Source organism: Rhinolophus sinicus, linkage group LG04 (assembly GCF_036562045.2).
Source record: "Rhinolophus sinicus isolate RSC01 linkage group LG04, ASM3656204v1, whole genome shotgun sequence".
NCBI classification, from domain to species: Eukaryota; Metazoa; Chordata; class Mammalia; order Chiroptera; family Rhinolophidae; genus Rhinolophus; species Rhinolophus sinicus.
This window is the reverse complement of record NC_133754.1, coordinates 61,086,020-61,101,774: the sequence shown is the minus strand read 5'-3', so window position 1 is coordinate 61,101,774 and position 15,755 is coordinate 61,086,020. Positions and strand designations below refer to the sequence as shown.

At 42.6% G+C, this 15,755-nt stretch overlaps 1 protein-coding gene and 1 long non-coding RNA gene across 4 annotated transcripts in view; one reads left to right on the top strand and one right to left on the bottom strand.

Annotated features, from left to right (window-relative positions):
• Nucleotides 1-3,134, bottom strand: part of LOC109456102 (uncharacterized) — a 51,858-nt gene extending 48,724 nt beyond the window's left edge. For all 3 annotated transcript variants that reach the window (XR_012495515.1, XR_012495518.1, XR_002138809.2), the window contains exons 1-2: nucleotides 2,804-3,134; nucleotides 831-908 (exon numbers count right to left, since the gene is read on the bottom strand). This is a non-coding gene — a long non-coding RNA (uncharacterized LOC109456102). The remainder of the gene's footprint in view (nucleotides 1-830; nucleotides 909-2,803) is intronic.
• A 94-nt stretch (nucleotides 3,135-3,228) lies between these two features.
• Nucleotides 3,229-12,920, top strand: PLPBP (pyridoxal phosphate binding protein). The gene is made up of 8 exons (XM_019748145.2): nucleotides 3,229-3,417; nucleotides 5,484-5,591; nucleotides 5,669-5,704; nucleotides 6,210-6,285; nucleotides 7,950-8,084; nucleotides 9,934-10,076; nucleotides 10,524-10,622; nucleotides 11,565-12,920. The coding sequence occupies exons 1-8, from the start codon at nucleotides 3,319-3,321 to the stop codon at nucleotides 11,694-11,696; spliced, it is 828 nt and encodes a 275-aa protein (XP_019603704.2). The 5' UTR covers nucleotides 3,229-3,318; the 3' UTR covers nucleotides 11,697-12,920.
• Nucleotides 12,921-15,755: the final 2,835 nt, after the last annotated feature.

Below are 15,755 nucleotides of genomic sequence, written 5' to 3'. Positions count from 1 at the left end.
TGATCTCTAAAGGTCCTCCCCAGGTCTAGAGTTCTAGAATCCATATTGACATTTTAAAAGCCAAATATGACAGCATGTTTGCTGAGGGATTGCTGTCATGGCTACTCTGAATTCGTTTAAACTGGAACATGGGCATTATTTCTCTTCAGAGCCAAGTAACCAGGCAACAGTAATTTTCTATTATTTTGTCTTTTTTTATCCCCCCAAAGAATCACAGTAAGTTCAGAAGGAAACAATTTTAAAATCCATTAATGTTTTTCTCATAATTCAGGGCCTTATACTACAGGGATGAATGTTTTAAAAGCTTAATGGCACTTATGGTGAATAAGTAGACTAGGTTTTAGATTGTTTATCAAATTTGTTCCTCTGGGTATTTGGCTTTTTAATCTTTCTCTTTTCCTCTTTGTTTTTGCAAACTATTGGAGCATTTAAAGACAATTACTGGTGATAGATTTGCATTTTTCAAGGCTTAGGTAGTAGGAAAGGATGAAAGGTTAAATTAGATGGTTGATGTCCCAGGAAGAGGAAAAGAAGAAAGAAAATAAGGAGAAAAAAAGTGGAATCAAATTGATTCAAAAACACAGCTAAGAAAAATAAACTGGAAAATGTGAAACGATAATGGGACTGAGGTCACTAGGACCTTTTTGTCTTTACCTCCATTTTCATAAGGTCGTAGAATGTTAGAAATAAAAAGCATCTTAGAAATGAATTCACAGTAAAGCCTGTCTTACTCATCTTGGTCTCCCTCAAGATACCTTTATAGAGAAATGCCTCAATAAATGTTGAGTGGATAAGCGAGAGTGGGGGACTCACATTCATTGAATACTTACCTGCTTTGGGGAAGCACTCTTCTGGGTTACACATTATCTTGATTGATCCTTGCTGCAACTCTGAAGGAGATAGTGACTCTATAAATGAAAAACTTAAGTTCAGTAACTTATCCAAGATCACAATTTAATGATGAAACAATATTCAATTTGCGTCAATCCTGTGCCACCTCTGCCCTCATTGGCTTGAAATCTGAAATCAGTCTTCTGATGCCTTTTTGGGAGCCACACACACATACACACCATGATGGTGGCGTGGGGAAATTGACCTTGTAATTCAAAGAAACCTGACCTAGTAAATGAAGATACACCTACTTGTCATAGTCATATATCACCTGGATTACACATCCCTTAGATCTATGAGTTATTGATGATTTAAATATTTTCCAAATAACATGTCACTTTTAAGTGTTTCATGCTCACCCAGTCGTTCCTGTACACATCCTTCACTATGATCCCCATCATTGTAATCCCCTTGTTCCTCCCACCACTGATGGCTAGCTGGCATCTTTCAACTTTGTATCTCTATAACAAACATCTATTATATTCACACCATGAAGAGCTATTCTAGTCATTGTTTTATCACTTTGCCAGGAATAGAAATTATCAAGTCCAAAGACATTTGAATACAATTACTCCTAGTGTCTTTGACAACCCTAGTTTACAGATAACCAGTTATGTGTGCCAGGTAAATGGAGACTTCCCAAAAAGAAGTCCTTGATGGCAAGGTTCTGCTCAAAGTGATTTTCCTAAAGCAAAACGGGAAATTCCATCTCAGTTCCTGGGGTCTGGAAAGACGATGAGAGAAGAAAGAATATTGTCCTTGCTTTCCAGTTACCTCAAGACAACCTGGAGAACAAACTTTAGCCTTTTCTCCAACATAATAGCATCCCATTTCATTAAATTAATGTTTGAGAAGCAACAGTACAGCCAAAAGTGCTTTCCTTAACAAAACGCATCTCCTACTTGCCCACAGCAACTACAACTTCATCATCTGACAAATAATAGTATTTAACTGTGTTAGTCTCTGTGTTGTCTGGCTCCTCATTACATTTATGACCCTCTGTTGTGCAGGGTGACAGGCAGGGTCTCTAGTCCCGCTCCCCACATAAGAACGCAGGACATGGTGAGGCCAAAAAGGAACACCCACAGAGACATAGGTAGGGGAGTCATCTCACTACATTCTCGCTGGCGGTTGGGTTGGAGACACAGGAAGCAGGAGCCAGACTGTCTGCAACCTGCTGTCCACTTCTCTGCAATCTGCAACCTGCACTCTGCCATCCTAACTGCAATCCGCGCTTGCCAGCCACCATCTTCTTGCTAGCCCCCATTTTCCTGCTAGCGTAGCCACAGCAGTTATATTAGTGGCCAATGGCTCACTGGTTACAGCTGACAGCCAACTAGCCACAGCTGATGGCCATGCAATCACAGTTGATGGCCATTTACTACCTGAGCCAGCACCTTTCTATGTGAGGCCGAGAGCCTGGAAACTGCTCTCTGGGGCTCTGTCCCCACACCCTCCTTGTGCCCAGAGCTGGCTACATTGGAGACTCAAGACTAAACATGTGCTGCGCTCACACTAGACTAAAGCTGCCTGTGCTCTCTGATAAGGTAGCACTAGCCACAGGTGGCTACTGATCACCTGAAAAATGGATAGTCCAAACTGAGACATGCTGTAAGTCAAACTACACTGGATTTTGGAAACTAAGTACGATTAAAAAAAAGAATTAAAATAGATTATTTGAAGTTTTTCCATGTTACATGTTGACATCTTATTGTGGATATATTGAGTTAAATAAAATGTATCATTAAGTTTGTATTTTTTACGTGCCTATTCGAAATTTTAAAATTACACATGTGGGTCATATTTCTATCGGACTGCAGTGGTCTAAAAATGAAAGTACCAATACATTTGAATCAGGCCGGGTCGTTTATATCTTAGCGGCGCTTCACAAGAGATACTAAAAGCGATGTACCTCCCTCTAGCAGCTTCTAGTCCTGGCCCCTGCGCACAGAAATCTTGGCTCACAGCTCTTTGAACGCCAGGGAATGGCAAATTTGTGAGGCATTTTGAAAGGTACTAGGACCCCGGGAACAGGCTCCGTTTTTTGCATTAAGAGGATCGGGCGGGTGCGGGGGACGAGGGCGGGGGCGGGGACGAGGGCGGGGGCACCAGCGGCTCAGGCAGCAGGGTGCTGAAGGCTCCCCAGGCGTCACTGGAACAACGCCAACAGAGCCCGGCACCCTGCCGCTGGGCCCAGCGCCCGACCAGGTTGTCCATGGCTACCTCCCCAAGATGGCCGCCGCCAAGGGGTGGGGCGGTCTTCCACACCGCCCCCGCCCCGCCCCCGCGCTGCGAGGTTTCGATTGGGTGAGACGATTCGGTAGTGAGCGCTGATTGGACCATATGGAGACGTGAGCTGGGCGGGACCGGAAGGTGGTCTCAGCTCAGGGGTGTCTGGGTCTGGGGCTCGACGTTGGTCCCCAGGGGATGTGGCGAGCTGGCAGCATGTCGGCGGATCTGGGAATCGCGTTTGCTCTGCGGGCAGTGAATGAGCGCGTGCAGCAGGCGGTGGCGCGGCGGCCTCTGGTGAGGAAAGGGACCGCGCGGGGACAGTGGGCGGCCGCTTTGAGGAGGGGGACACCTGCGTGGGAATGGGTCGTCACGGTGACGCAGAGGGCTCTCCTGGAGGGGCGGGACCCGTCCGCCGCCTTGGCGTTACCACAGGTTGCAGAGCCTCAAAAAGGTAGCCAAGGGTTTCCTCAGTGACCTCGCGATGAGTCTGTCAGGTTTTCTGGAGGTTGTCTTAGTTGGAGCAGAAGGCATCCGCTATCCCGGGAAAATGACGCGTCTCCAGGCATCGCGGCCTTTGCCCATCCCGCTTCGTGTAAGGGTCAACAGCATCAGCGAACTGGAAAAGGTCCAGGCCGGTGCCCAGCAGCTGCAAGAGAAGATTTCTACTAGAGCACCCAAAGAAGACCAGATCCGCCTGAGATCACGTGTGTGGCAGCGTCTAACAGCTAGAAGATGCTCAGTAAATGTCAGCTCCACCCGTAGGCGACTGAGAGGGTGGATTGACGGGACTTTGGAGGCACCAGAGCTGCACTTGGCTGGTTGAGCAGGAGTGCGCTGTCCCGCTTTAGGGTCACTTTTTTTCCCCTTATATATGTTTTGTATCCTCTTGTAATTTTATTAACATCTGCCCCTCCTCAGTGCAAGTTTAAGCTGAATGATGTGGAGTGAGACACACCTGAACAGAGAAGTCAAAGTTTTCTCTGATCAAGTATTTTTGGTGCCAGACCTCAGAATGCTGGCCTGGGGCTAGAAGACCTGTATTAGTATAGTCTTTCCTTGGCTACTAGTTAGATGTTACCTTGAACAAGTCACTTGACTCTGTCCCTGAGTTTCCTCATCTGTATGGGCAAGGGAATGAGCTCTGCTTGCCTAAGCTCACTCCTTGCTCTAAGCTCACTCTTGGAGTTAATGTTCCATGATTCTCAGTGATTCTCCAAGAAAAACTAGAGATTTTCCTAGTAAACATCACAGTGAGAGGTTCTCCCAGCATAACTGTCAGGCGGATTTGCTGCCTGTTCCACCTTTCTGTCTGGAAACCGTCAAGTCATCAACATAATCCTAGGAGTTGTGACATGGTCTCAGAAAAGACTGCTAATGCAGCTCTCCGGAGAAAGAAGAACCTGTTTGCTAATTGATTTGACTCTTCAGGCCCTTTGAGAATACTGTGATTCTGTAAAAATGGCAAGGAGTAATGGGGTACATGAAAACTGAGCTAGATAAGGAGAGGTGGGTCACTTCTCTTATTGCCTCTGTGGATTTGGTTGCAGCAGAATGCAGAGAAGCCTTGCTGTTTATGTAACGGCCATAAGATGGGGGTCAGATAGGTCTAATCTGAATCCAGAGTTTTTATGTGTGTGTGTCCCTACCTCAGTCTGCCACTGGTTTTTTATTAAATTGAACAATAGATTACACAGTTATCCTAAGTGGGCCACTTTCAAAAGTGAATGGGGGCAATATTAATAATTACATCAGGACCAGAATGAGTTTCCAAAACTGTTAACCTTGGGGTTTCAGAATTTAGAAGTGGCCTTCCTTCTAGTCAGAGAGTGATGCCTTCCCTTAATGAAGTGATTATTAAACCTGCAGCCTTGGTATGCAAGAGAATCATCTGGAGAGTTTGTTATTAGGTCCATGCAAAATTGCGGTTTAAAAGGTTAAAAATAATTGCAAAAACCACAGTTACTTTTGCACCAACCTGATAAAAAGATTTCTCAGACTCCTGCCCCAGAGATTCAGATTCATTAGGTCGGGAAGGGCACCCAGGTGATGCTGATGCAGTTGGCCAAAGTCTGCATTTTAAGGAAATGTACTGCTTTTATAATACTTACCTGCCCGGTTCTCCTGAGAAATGTCTTTTGCTAGATATTAAAGTAGCTAACATATTAATTTAGATGCAATGCATTTGAAAGACATTGGATCAACATTATTTGATACTGATCTCCCTGCAGCATTGGAAAAATGGAGCTTACCAAATATCAAGTTAAGATCTCTGCTGATCTATTGTGCAGGATCTATCTTACAGAACTTACTGGGATAATCTTCCCAAATATTCACTCATCTGGCTCTTTCCCTCTTGGCAGGATCTCCCAGCCATCCAGCCCCGACTGGTAGCAGTCAGCAAAACCAAACCTGCGGACATGGTGATTGAGGCCTACAATCACGGCCAGCGCACTTTCGGAGAGAACTATGTAAGAGCTCTTTTCCAAACTGCCTTTGGAAGAGTCATGTTTGCCATGTTTCTGACTTGTCTTTTTTTACCCTTTAGGTTCAGGAACTGCTAGAAAAAGCATCAAATCCTAAAGTAAGTGGATATCTGAATTCTTGAGTTTGTATCTAAATCTTGGCCCTTTAATTGAAAGTTAGACCCATGTTGATGGTTGAGTTTTAGAGCAGTAGGTTGGGCTGGCAGTAAAAATGTCTACACTCACCCAATATGATCCCCCAGTATTTCTCAGTTAAATTTTCTTTCTTTATTAAGACTATAGTTTTTTACGGTTTTTTGAACATGGTGATTTTAGGAGCTTTCTGTAATCTTGGATCATTTTGAGATTTGAAAGCTTTTATTAATGGACAATTCATGGGTATTCTTAATGGGCTATACCTGAATGATGGAGGGAACAAGAAGAGAAACAGAATAGGAGACTTAGATGTTTCTCTGAATATCCTTAGGAGCCTGGCTGAAGATGGTGATAATGGTTTATTGCATATACATGAAAGGTCAGAAGGAAGTGTGCAAGGTATTTGAGCCAGCAAGACCTCCATAAGTCAAAATCTAAGTCAAACATGGTTACCTTTTTTCTCTTCAGATTCTGTCTTCATGTCCTGAGATCAAATGGCACTTCATTGGCCACCTACAGAAACAAAATGTCAACAAATTGATGGGTGAGATAAAACTCTAAATGTGATCGTACAGTTTTTCTTTTTTAGTTTGTTAAGGTATTGAATTACATTATTGATTTTCAAATGTTAAATGAGACCTGCATTCCTGGGGATAAACTTCACTTGGTCGTGAAGTATTATCCTTTTACTATGATGTTTGATTTATTAAATATGACTTAGAATTTTTGTATCTGTATTCACAAGAGACATTGGTCTGTAGTTTTCTTGAAATATCTTTTTTTGGATTTCATATCTGGGTAATGCTGGCCTCATAGAATGAATTGGGAAGTATTCCCTTCTTCAATCTTTTAGAATAGTTTGTGTGGAATTGGTATTATCTTTTACCTGTTTTGTAGAATTTACCAGTGACGCCTGGAGTTTTCTGGGAAGGTTAACTATAGCTTCAATTTCATTAATAGATGTGGGGCTATTCACATAATCTGTTTCTACTTGGGTGAGTTTTGGTACTTTATGTCTTTCAAGGAATTTATCCATTTTGTCTAAATTAATGAATTTATGGGCATAAGACTATAATTCTCCTTATTATCTTTGTAATATCTATAGAGTTCGTAGTGATGTCAACTCTCTCATTCCTGATATTGATAATTTGTGTTTTCTCTTTATTTTTTCCCTAATCTATCTGGCTAGAAGTTTATCAATTTTATTAATCTTCTCCAACAGCCAGCTTTTGATTTCCTTTATTTTTCTCTATTGTTTTATTATAATGTGTTATATAAGCAAAAATAATGATTTATTGTGGGTTTATAACATATGTCAGAGCAACCTACATGACCATAATAGCAAATAATGGAAAGGGAGAAACAGAAGCACATTATTATGAGGTTCTTAAACTTTATGTGAAGTATATAACACCACTTAAAGGTAGATTGTGATAAGTTAATAAGACAATAAAGAGGTATAGTAATAAGACAGCAATGGGGTCATAAAAAATATGTGAAATAGTGTCTCATTATAGTTTTGATTTGTATTTCCCTAGTGACTCATGAAGTTGAGCATCTTTTCATGTGCTTATCGGTCATTTGTATATTTCAAGAAATGTCTGTTCAAGACCTTTGCTCGTTTTTTAAACTGGGTTGTTTATCTTTTTATTGAGTAGTAAAAGTTCTTTATATATTCTAGGTACCAGACCCTTATCAGATACATGATTTGCAAATATGTTTTCTCATTCCATGGACTGTTTTTTCAATGTCTTGATGGTATTGTTTGTAGCATCCCCATCCCAGAAAGTTTAAGAACATGGAGATATCGTGCCAAAGAAGCACTTTGGCTTCCACTGGTTACCCTTTCTCTATTGTCATCTTGACCTGCTTCTCTCAGTTTGAACTGAGATGTAATCAGATCAAGCCCGCTATTAGGAATCTCTATAATTATCAGCTTTTTGGAACATATGGATACATTCCCTGCGTGATGGTGGTATGTCACTGTTTCTCTCTCTTTATTCATCTTTGCTGATTAGACAGTGATGGTCTGGCATTCGACCTTATATCTAGTAAAACTTTCACATAAGTTCTTCTTAGCAGAATTGAGACTTAAATATGTCTTTTTCTGTTCCTTGGAAATTTTTTTCCATCTACCAAAAGATTTGTTGCATGTTGCTTGCTGCTATAGGGTGAGTGAAAAATTACCTTGCCACTTTCTCATTACAGTTGTCCCCAATCTCTCCATGTTGGAAACAGTGGATTCTGTGAAGTTGGCAGACAAAGTGAACAGTTCGTGGCAGAAAAAAGGTTCTTCTGAAAGGTTAAAAGTTATGGTCCAGATTAACACCAGTGGAGAAGAGAGTAAGTGACCAGACCTGTATTGTAGATTTTTCTTCCCTTAGGATGGTTGAAGCTCAGGAAGAATGTCAGCCCTAAGTATCTGATAGGTAAGGTTGTAGAAAGAAATCACAGGCCTTTAGGTAAACTGTGTTATATAGAATCTAGATGGTACAGTGACATCCACACTGGTCCACATAGTGTTTTCTGGTACATCATGCTATATTATTTCTTAATTTTTGAGGAGGCAGACAGGGAGCATCAAGGAGATTGTGACTTTGATCTCCTGAAAATTGCCAAAAGTCACCATCACTCCTGAAAAAGATTGCAAAGTTATATGTATACTAATTCTCAGGTCTTTAAAAAAAATTACTTAGGTGTTACATTGGGGGAATAAAATAGAAGAAAAATCACTGTGAGTGCCAGTTAGTGAACATCTTTAAAGGGCTTGGGTTAACAGTGTAACATGGTGAACAGAGCATGGGCTTTGCAATCAGACAGACATTGGGTTTGAGCTCTACCACTTTCTAGGTTTGTAACCTTGAGTAAGCTACCTACACCCTCAGTACCTCAGTTTCCTTGTCTGGCAATGATATCATAATAGTATCTATTCCAGAAGGTGTTGTGAGGATTGAATGTGCTAATGCGGATAAAGCTGTTGGCATAGAAACTTACACATCTTACTTGTTAGCTATTTGCTAAGAATAAGTGGCATGGGGCGGCCGGTTGGCTCAGTTGGCTAGAGCACAGTGCTCTTAACAAGGTTGCTGGTTCATTTCCCACATGGGCCACTCTGAGCTGCGCCCTCCTTAAAAAAAAATAAATAAATATGTGTTTACAGACCAATTATTTGCTTATACCCATCAAAGCAGCAGTATTCACCAAATCTTAGCATGAAGGAACACAGTATAGGCATCTGTTTTCCAGATAAGCCCTGGGTTCAAATCCCAGTCAGGCTACCTAGGTTCCAATCCCAGTTCCAGAATTCCTAGTTGTGTGACATTTGAAAAGGTACTGAGCTTCCTTGTGCCTCAGTTTCCTCATGTTTAGAATGGAGATAGTAAGAGTGCTCACATCATAGAGTTACTGTATTAAATGAAAAGCTCTTAGGATTTGTCACATGTTCCTAACATGTGTTCAGTAAATTTTAACTACTATTATATGTACATGTACCTAGATTATGCATTATCAATATAGATAAATCTGAAATTGACTCCAGATCAAATCTATTACATTGTTTCTTGATAATTAGCTACAATTTGCCATAATTAAAGATTGAAGTGAGTTTCTTAGCTTCTCCATCTCCATTTGATAAATGAGGGACCAACAATATCAATAATCCTTATAACTGCATAACAAATCATATACTAATTTACAGCAGAGTTCTCCTCTAGTTGTTAATTAGCAAGTTCACTTAAATTTTATAAATATATAGACAAAACAGTGTAATATACACTTTATTTTAATTTTTTTACAATTCTAATAAATTAATAAAACTATAGAAATGCCAGATTTGGAAAAATAATGCTCAGGTTAATCTGTCACTTTGGCAATGTGAATCTTGGTGTCCCAAGAAAAGCCATGTTTTTTCTTTTCCCTCTATGCTAGCTGTTCTCCAGATACTGAGATAGAATAAAGAGAGTTCAATTTATAGCTCCTCCCTTGAGAAACTCAGAACCTGACCAGAAGGGGAACAATACAGACAAAGACCTCAAATATAAAGTTACTCTTTTGGACCTGAGGACAAGTTCTTTCCAGAGGTCCTATTGTCTGAGGGTTACCTCCTCTATTACAAGGAGGGGATAAAAATGGAGCCTTTCTCTGGCTACTTAAAACATTTTGGTATCAGTGTCTTCTGTTTCTTTTTGTGAAGGTAAACATGGCCTTCTACCTTCAGAGACAGTAGCCATGGTGGAGCACATAAATGCCAAGTGCCCCAGCCTGGAATTCGTGGGGCTGATGACCATAGGAAGCTTTGGGCATGATCTTAGTCAAGGACCAAATCCAGACTTCCAGGTACTGGGGGCCAGGGAAGGGGGGGTTGCTCACATACTAAAGAAGCATTGTAGCGAAATGCTATTGCAGGGCTGGCTGTTGTAGTCGACTTCAGAGACATCCAGAGGCTGCTTGTCAGGTATTATAACCGTGTTCTGAACTCTTCTCATTAAGAAAGGAAAGAACAGGTTCCCGAACTCCCACAGACCTTTCTCAACTCACTTTGAACCGGACTAAAACACAGTGTTTAGAGAAAATGAGCTCGCTCTTCTTCTCCAATGACTGATAATTTTCTTGAAAGTAGGAGAATTTGCTGCTAAAACCCTTTCAGTAACTGCTGGCAATTTTGACAGGCCTTGAAACCATGAGGATTAAATAATCTTTGTCAGAGATGTTGAGATTCATTGACTTTCGGGCACCCTTAGAGAGGCAGGAATAAACTAGGTATCACACTTTTCTTTCTGTCAGATGTTATTGTCACTGCGGGAGGAGCTGTGTAAAAAGCTGAACATCCCTACTGACCAGGTTGAGCTGAGCATGGGCATGTCCGTGGACTTCCAGCACGCAGTAAGTGTCCTGCTGGTACCATTACCTGCCTTGGCGGCAGATCCAAAAGGCCCCACTGCAAGAGTCAGTTCTTGCTGGAGAAACCTTTGCCTCATTGTAGCAAGAGGGCGCCAAATCGCATGTTTCTCAACTATTCAAACGTCCCCCACCCTCTTCTTTTTGGAAAGGAAATGTATAGAAATGATAGCCTGACACACAATTGCTTAAACTCAATATAATTCCCTAAGTGGAATTGAAAGGTAAATAAGAAGCAATTATAATTTTTTAAAAGGCATTTCAATATGTAAATTCTTGGACATAGATATATGACAGTAAGCTGTGAAGTAGTCTGATGCTTACTCTTATGTGTAGATTCACCATGAATGCAGCAGCAGTAAAAAATATACTGACACAGGTGTGCTATATTGGCAACTCAAATACATGATTTTCTGGAGCAGTAGATAACTTGATAAAGTTCCAGAAATCAAAGTATAAATTTCCTTCTGTGTAGATAGTAGTTGTATTCCTGGAAAATTGTGTATATTAAAACAATGCAAAGAACTTTGTGTTTATAAATAAAATGGAATTAGATCCTCTGTGAGACAATGACAAGGAGGTTTTCTTCCTCTCCCTGACCAGGCGTGTGGGCTGTGAGACAACGCATGGTGCTGCTGTCCCACACACTGTAGGATGTCTAGTACCCTTGGTCCCCACCCAACGATGTGCCAAGGAGGTTCCCCAATCACTGTGAAAGCCAGAGAAATCCTGACTGACTTCTGAAACACCCCTTGCAGGTCATATTGCCCCCAAGGAGAACCACTGCCCTGTGGCCGTCCTCAGCTGCATTGTCATTATTCTGCATGGAAGCCTGTTGAGAATCAGAAGGAGAGGCACAGCTTCAGCATTTGCTGCACTTCATTATTTTAAACTTAGCCCTGGATACTATCTCTTTTTTCCCCACAGATTGAAGTGGGATCTACAAATGTCCGCATAGGAAGCACCATTTTTGGAGAGCGAGATTACTCAAAGAAACCTGCCCTGGACAAGTCCGCAGCAGACATGAAGGCCACTGTGGAAGTGACACAGGCACACTAAACCAAGAACAACCAGCAGTGGCTCACAGCCTGTGGCCCTGTCCGGGAAGACTAACTATGCACTCACCTGGATTTTCACTTTGATACTCCCTAGGTTATAGCACACCCTGTGACCTGGAGAGAGTGCACTGAGGATTTTCTGTGTTGATGGAAACCATCTTTATTTAGTGTCTGACATAGGGCAGACTCAAGTAGTGCCCTTTGAATTGCCTTTGAGAAATCCAGACAGTTCTGCAGAACAGATACCAAATCAATAGCCAGGAACTGAGTTCAGTGTTAAATCCTGCTCTGGAGCACCAACCAACCCATGAATGCCTTTCCCAGGTTAAAATTGGGTCACTGATGCTTATAATCACCAAAGTCAGAGGGATTCCCATTTGTCATCCACTTTAATAGAAAATTCCCTGTAGTTACAACTTCATACAAACCCCTACTGAGTAATCATCTTTGCTGCTCTGGAGCGAGGGGATCTCTGCCCCCAGTTTCCATCCCACTCAGTGAATATTTGCCTCTACTCTGGAATAGCAGTACAGGTAACTTCAGGAAATGGCTCAAGTTATTGCTCTAAACCCAAATTGTTGCTGATGAGCATTTGTGTCATTGGCCTCCCTGTGATGTTGACCCTGAAAATTACAGGGGTAACATAAATGGGACTTGAGGCTTTCTGTTACCCTCTCGCAGAGACAGAACTTGGAGCTTTTTCCCCGGGCCCTACTACAGTGATGAGAAGTTAGTGATATGATTTTTCCTCCACCATAATCCTCTGATGATTTCTTAATCAAAGACCAGTGAATCTCGTAGCTCTCCAGAAATGAAAGACTCCTGCAAAGCCAGTTCAGGCTTACAGTTTCAACAAGGCCTGGCTTGGAGTTCATGTTCTGAGGAGCATCCACTGCATAAGCGAGAATTTTGCAACTCTTCTTGATTGTTAATAAAGTAGCGAGATTTTAATAAACCAGAAAGCACAATTCTCAGTCATGACAGATGACTTTAGTCTGGGTTGTTGTTTATGTTCTAGATGGTTTTGTCTTAATTTTATGAAATAACTTTCAGAACATGATGCTGCTGCCGAATATAATTTTGTAAGATTTCAACCATCATGATTCCTATACTGTTTCAATGAGAGCTTGAGTGTGGTATTTCAAAGTCTATTAAATAAAAATATGAATTTGAATTATGCCATCTGTGCCAATTACAAAGCAATTAAAAGATTTATTTTTTATGATCTGGTGTAGTGAGTGCATGTAACAAGAGGGGGCATTGGAACTGACAGGAAGCAGCTGTGCCCGTCACTGGCATTGTACCAGCTGGCTTTGGACAAGGGCTTCCCTTGGGTCACAGATGCAGCCAAACCCACACCATGGATGAAAGAGGGATTCTGAACTACTAAGGGCGAGAAAATAAAATGTTGACATTTCAGGAATTACACAGGTTAGCTCTTGCTGCAAGAAACTCTTATATTGCCTCTAGATGGCGACATTGGCTAACCTGAGAGGCAAGCACAGGCTCCACGGTAAGCAGATTACCTTGGAAGGGACTCACCCTTAGTCTTGTACCTTCTTTATGGCAAGAAACAGAGGCCAGAGAGGACACGATTTTCCCAGGTGATACGGCCGACTCTTACAGAGCCACTAGGTTCTTACAAATACCTCATTTCTTTGCTAACTCTGCTGAGGGTCCAGTGGTAACTATGGAGCCCTTTGGGAAAGATGAAATGGTCTGAGCAATAAAGAGCTCTGGCTTGTGCCTAAAGATGGAGAACAACAAAGGAGGCGAGCCATGGGAAGCCGAATTGAGCCCAGATAAGGAAAGTACTAACGCATGTCCAGTGTACACACAGCAGGCCAGGACTTTGGGCAGAGAGAAAATTGAGCAACGTTGTGACTTTGTCTTTTGTTACCTGTGACGGGCAGCAGGTGTGAACACTCCCAGATTTGCATCAAAGTGGTGACACGATCCACAGCAAGTTTCTTGAGGGACAACAGCATGCTGTCCTGGGTCAGACCTACCCACGCAGCCCAGCAGTCTCTGACAGTGGCCTGGGCCCTTGTGTGCCCGGTGCCAGCCTCGGGAGATTGCAGAGGCTGCTAACCTCAGGCTTTGTTCTTGGGAAGTTCCTCAGAGATTCTGACTGTTGCATCTCTGAACAAAGCAACCCCTTAATACATTGTACTCCCCTTCCCCACTATTTAAAACATTTCTGGCACATGAAGCGTCATCCCCTATGTTCTCTCATTTTACCCTCACAACAGTTGGTGTGGTAATTAGCCTATTGGGCTGTGTCCCTTTGTGGACAGGGCACTGAGGCACCAGGAAGTTTCAGTGTGCTTCTTGTCTGAGGTCAGAGCAGGTTGGTACCAGGGCAAGAAATAAACTCAAGACTCGATTCCTCGTCCAGAGCTTGGTCACTACACTACACTGACACCTTCTGTTGTCTCGGGCTTTAACAATCAGTAAGTGGCATATTCTTTGACTTATAGGCTTAATTTAAGAAAACCTTATTACCAAAAAAGAAATGTATGTTTTTAATCTATTGTAATTGTTGAAAACTGACACATCTTAATGCAGAACAAACTTTGAAACCACAAGCAGTGAGGATGAGAAGGAAGAAGAGAATTAAGTCCAGCCTGTCATCCTACTTTCCTAATACCCACATTCCTCCCCCAGATTCAAACCATCCTCCAGGCTGCAAGGCTCCAAGTACACAGAACTGTGCCCTTCTGCCCCTCGAGCTAGGCTGGCAGTGAATTCTGTTCCCCAAGGCTGGGCGAGGAGGAATGAGGTCAAACAGGACATTCTTCAAATCTAAGACATCTTTGTCCTTCCAAATGAAGTGGCCCTATGCTTCCCACCAAAGCTTGGAAGGAGGAAGGACTCGCCCACCAATTCCTGAAGGGCTGCGATAAGGGTGGATGTCGTCATCGTGCAATTGGAAATGATTTGCTCTGGGAACTGTGACTGTCTTTACCATGAAATCAGTTGAATGCTATTACATCAGCCTCATGACTAAAGGTAAAAGAATCCAAACCGTCCATGGAGATGTTTTACTAACCTGTCCTCTCCCCTCAGGAAGCACATGGTAAAGAAAAGAGCTTTCTTTCCCAGCCAGTTTGCATCAACGGATATATTCTACAGCTGTATGTGGTTGAATAGCTATTTACAATATAGAGGCCCTTAAACTTAAGTTCCTCTCCAAGGTCCCAAGGGACCTCAGATCTAACATTGTTTTTCCTATAAAGTCCAGCACAAATGAGCTGAAATGGCCTGTGGTGGGGACTGAGAGGGAACTTTGGGCACCTTTCTTATATTGAAAATAAACTGTACAAGCTCAAGCTCCTGAGCTTCACTATCACAAAGGAGCAGAAGCCACCCTTTGAGTGCCGGAGTGCCTTCTGAATGGTTCCTTCCAAGGCTGACTGCGCTTTCCCCCACCCATGCCTCAGTGGAGGGAGCTGTGCTGCTCTCCAGCTTTAGAGCTAAGCTTGACCCAGCTGCCAATCTCCAAAATAAAATCAATGTGTGACCTTATTCACCAGCTGTACCGAAGAAACGAGCACAAACTAGGGCCAACTTTGAAGCCAAAAAGGGAAGATGAGATGTTGGGAGAGAGAGAGAAAGGGGGGAAAACTTGGCTGGACATAAAAGGTGTCTTGTCTGGCTGTTCCCCATTAGGCACAATTCTCTTGCAATCTGCAGCCTCAACATAATTCTCTTGACCAGAAACTCTCTGGAGAGATAGTGTCAGAAGGAAAAACAAACAGAATAGCATCTCTGACAGCAAAGTCACTTAAAAACCTATTTGGGGGGGATGAGGAGGAGACTTGTCAGCACGTAGGGGAGGGCACTCCTCCACAGCAGGCCACATGTGGAGACACGCTTACCCTGGGCAGGGACAAGGACAGAACAGGAAGGGGAGCCCCGGAGAGGGCTGGTGTGCAAGGCGAGGCCAGCCCCAGGAAGCAAAACCCCCAGTCCTCTGCCCTCCCAGCCCCTCTGATGCCTCAAGACCTACCTTGTGTGGCTTTCTCAACCGTGCACTCAACACAAAAACCCCATGGTG

What these genes read in the sequence shown, in the direction of transcription:
- PLPBP (XM_019748145.2), top strand. Translation starts at nt 3,319, where the DNA reads ATGTGGCGAGCTGGCAGCATGTCGGCGGATCTGGGAATCGCGTTTGCT. An exon ending in GCACTTTCGGAGAGAACTAT is followed by an intron (nt 5,592 to 5,668) that starts GTAAGAGCTCTT and finishes TTTACCCTTTAG; the next exon opens with GTTCAGGAACTGCTAGAAAA. An exon ending in AAATGTCAACAAATTGATGG is followed by an intron (nt 6,286 to 7,949) that starts GTGAGATAAAAC and finishes TTCTCATTACAG; the next exon opens with TTGTCCCCAATCTCTCCATG.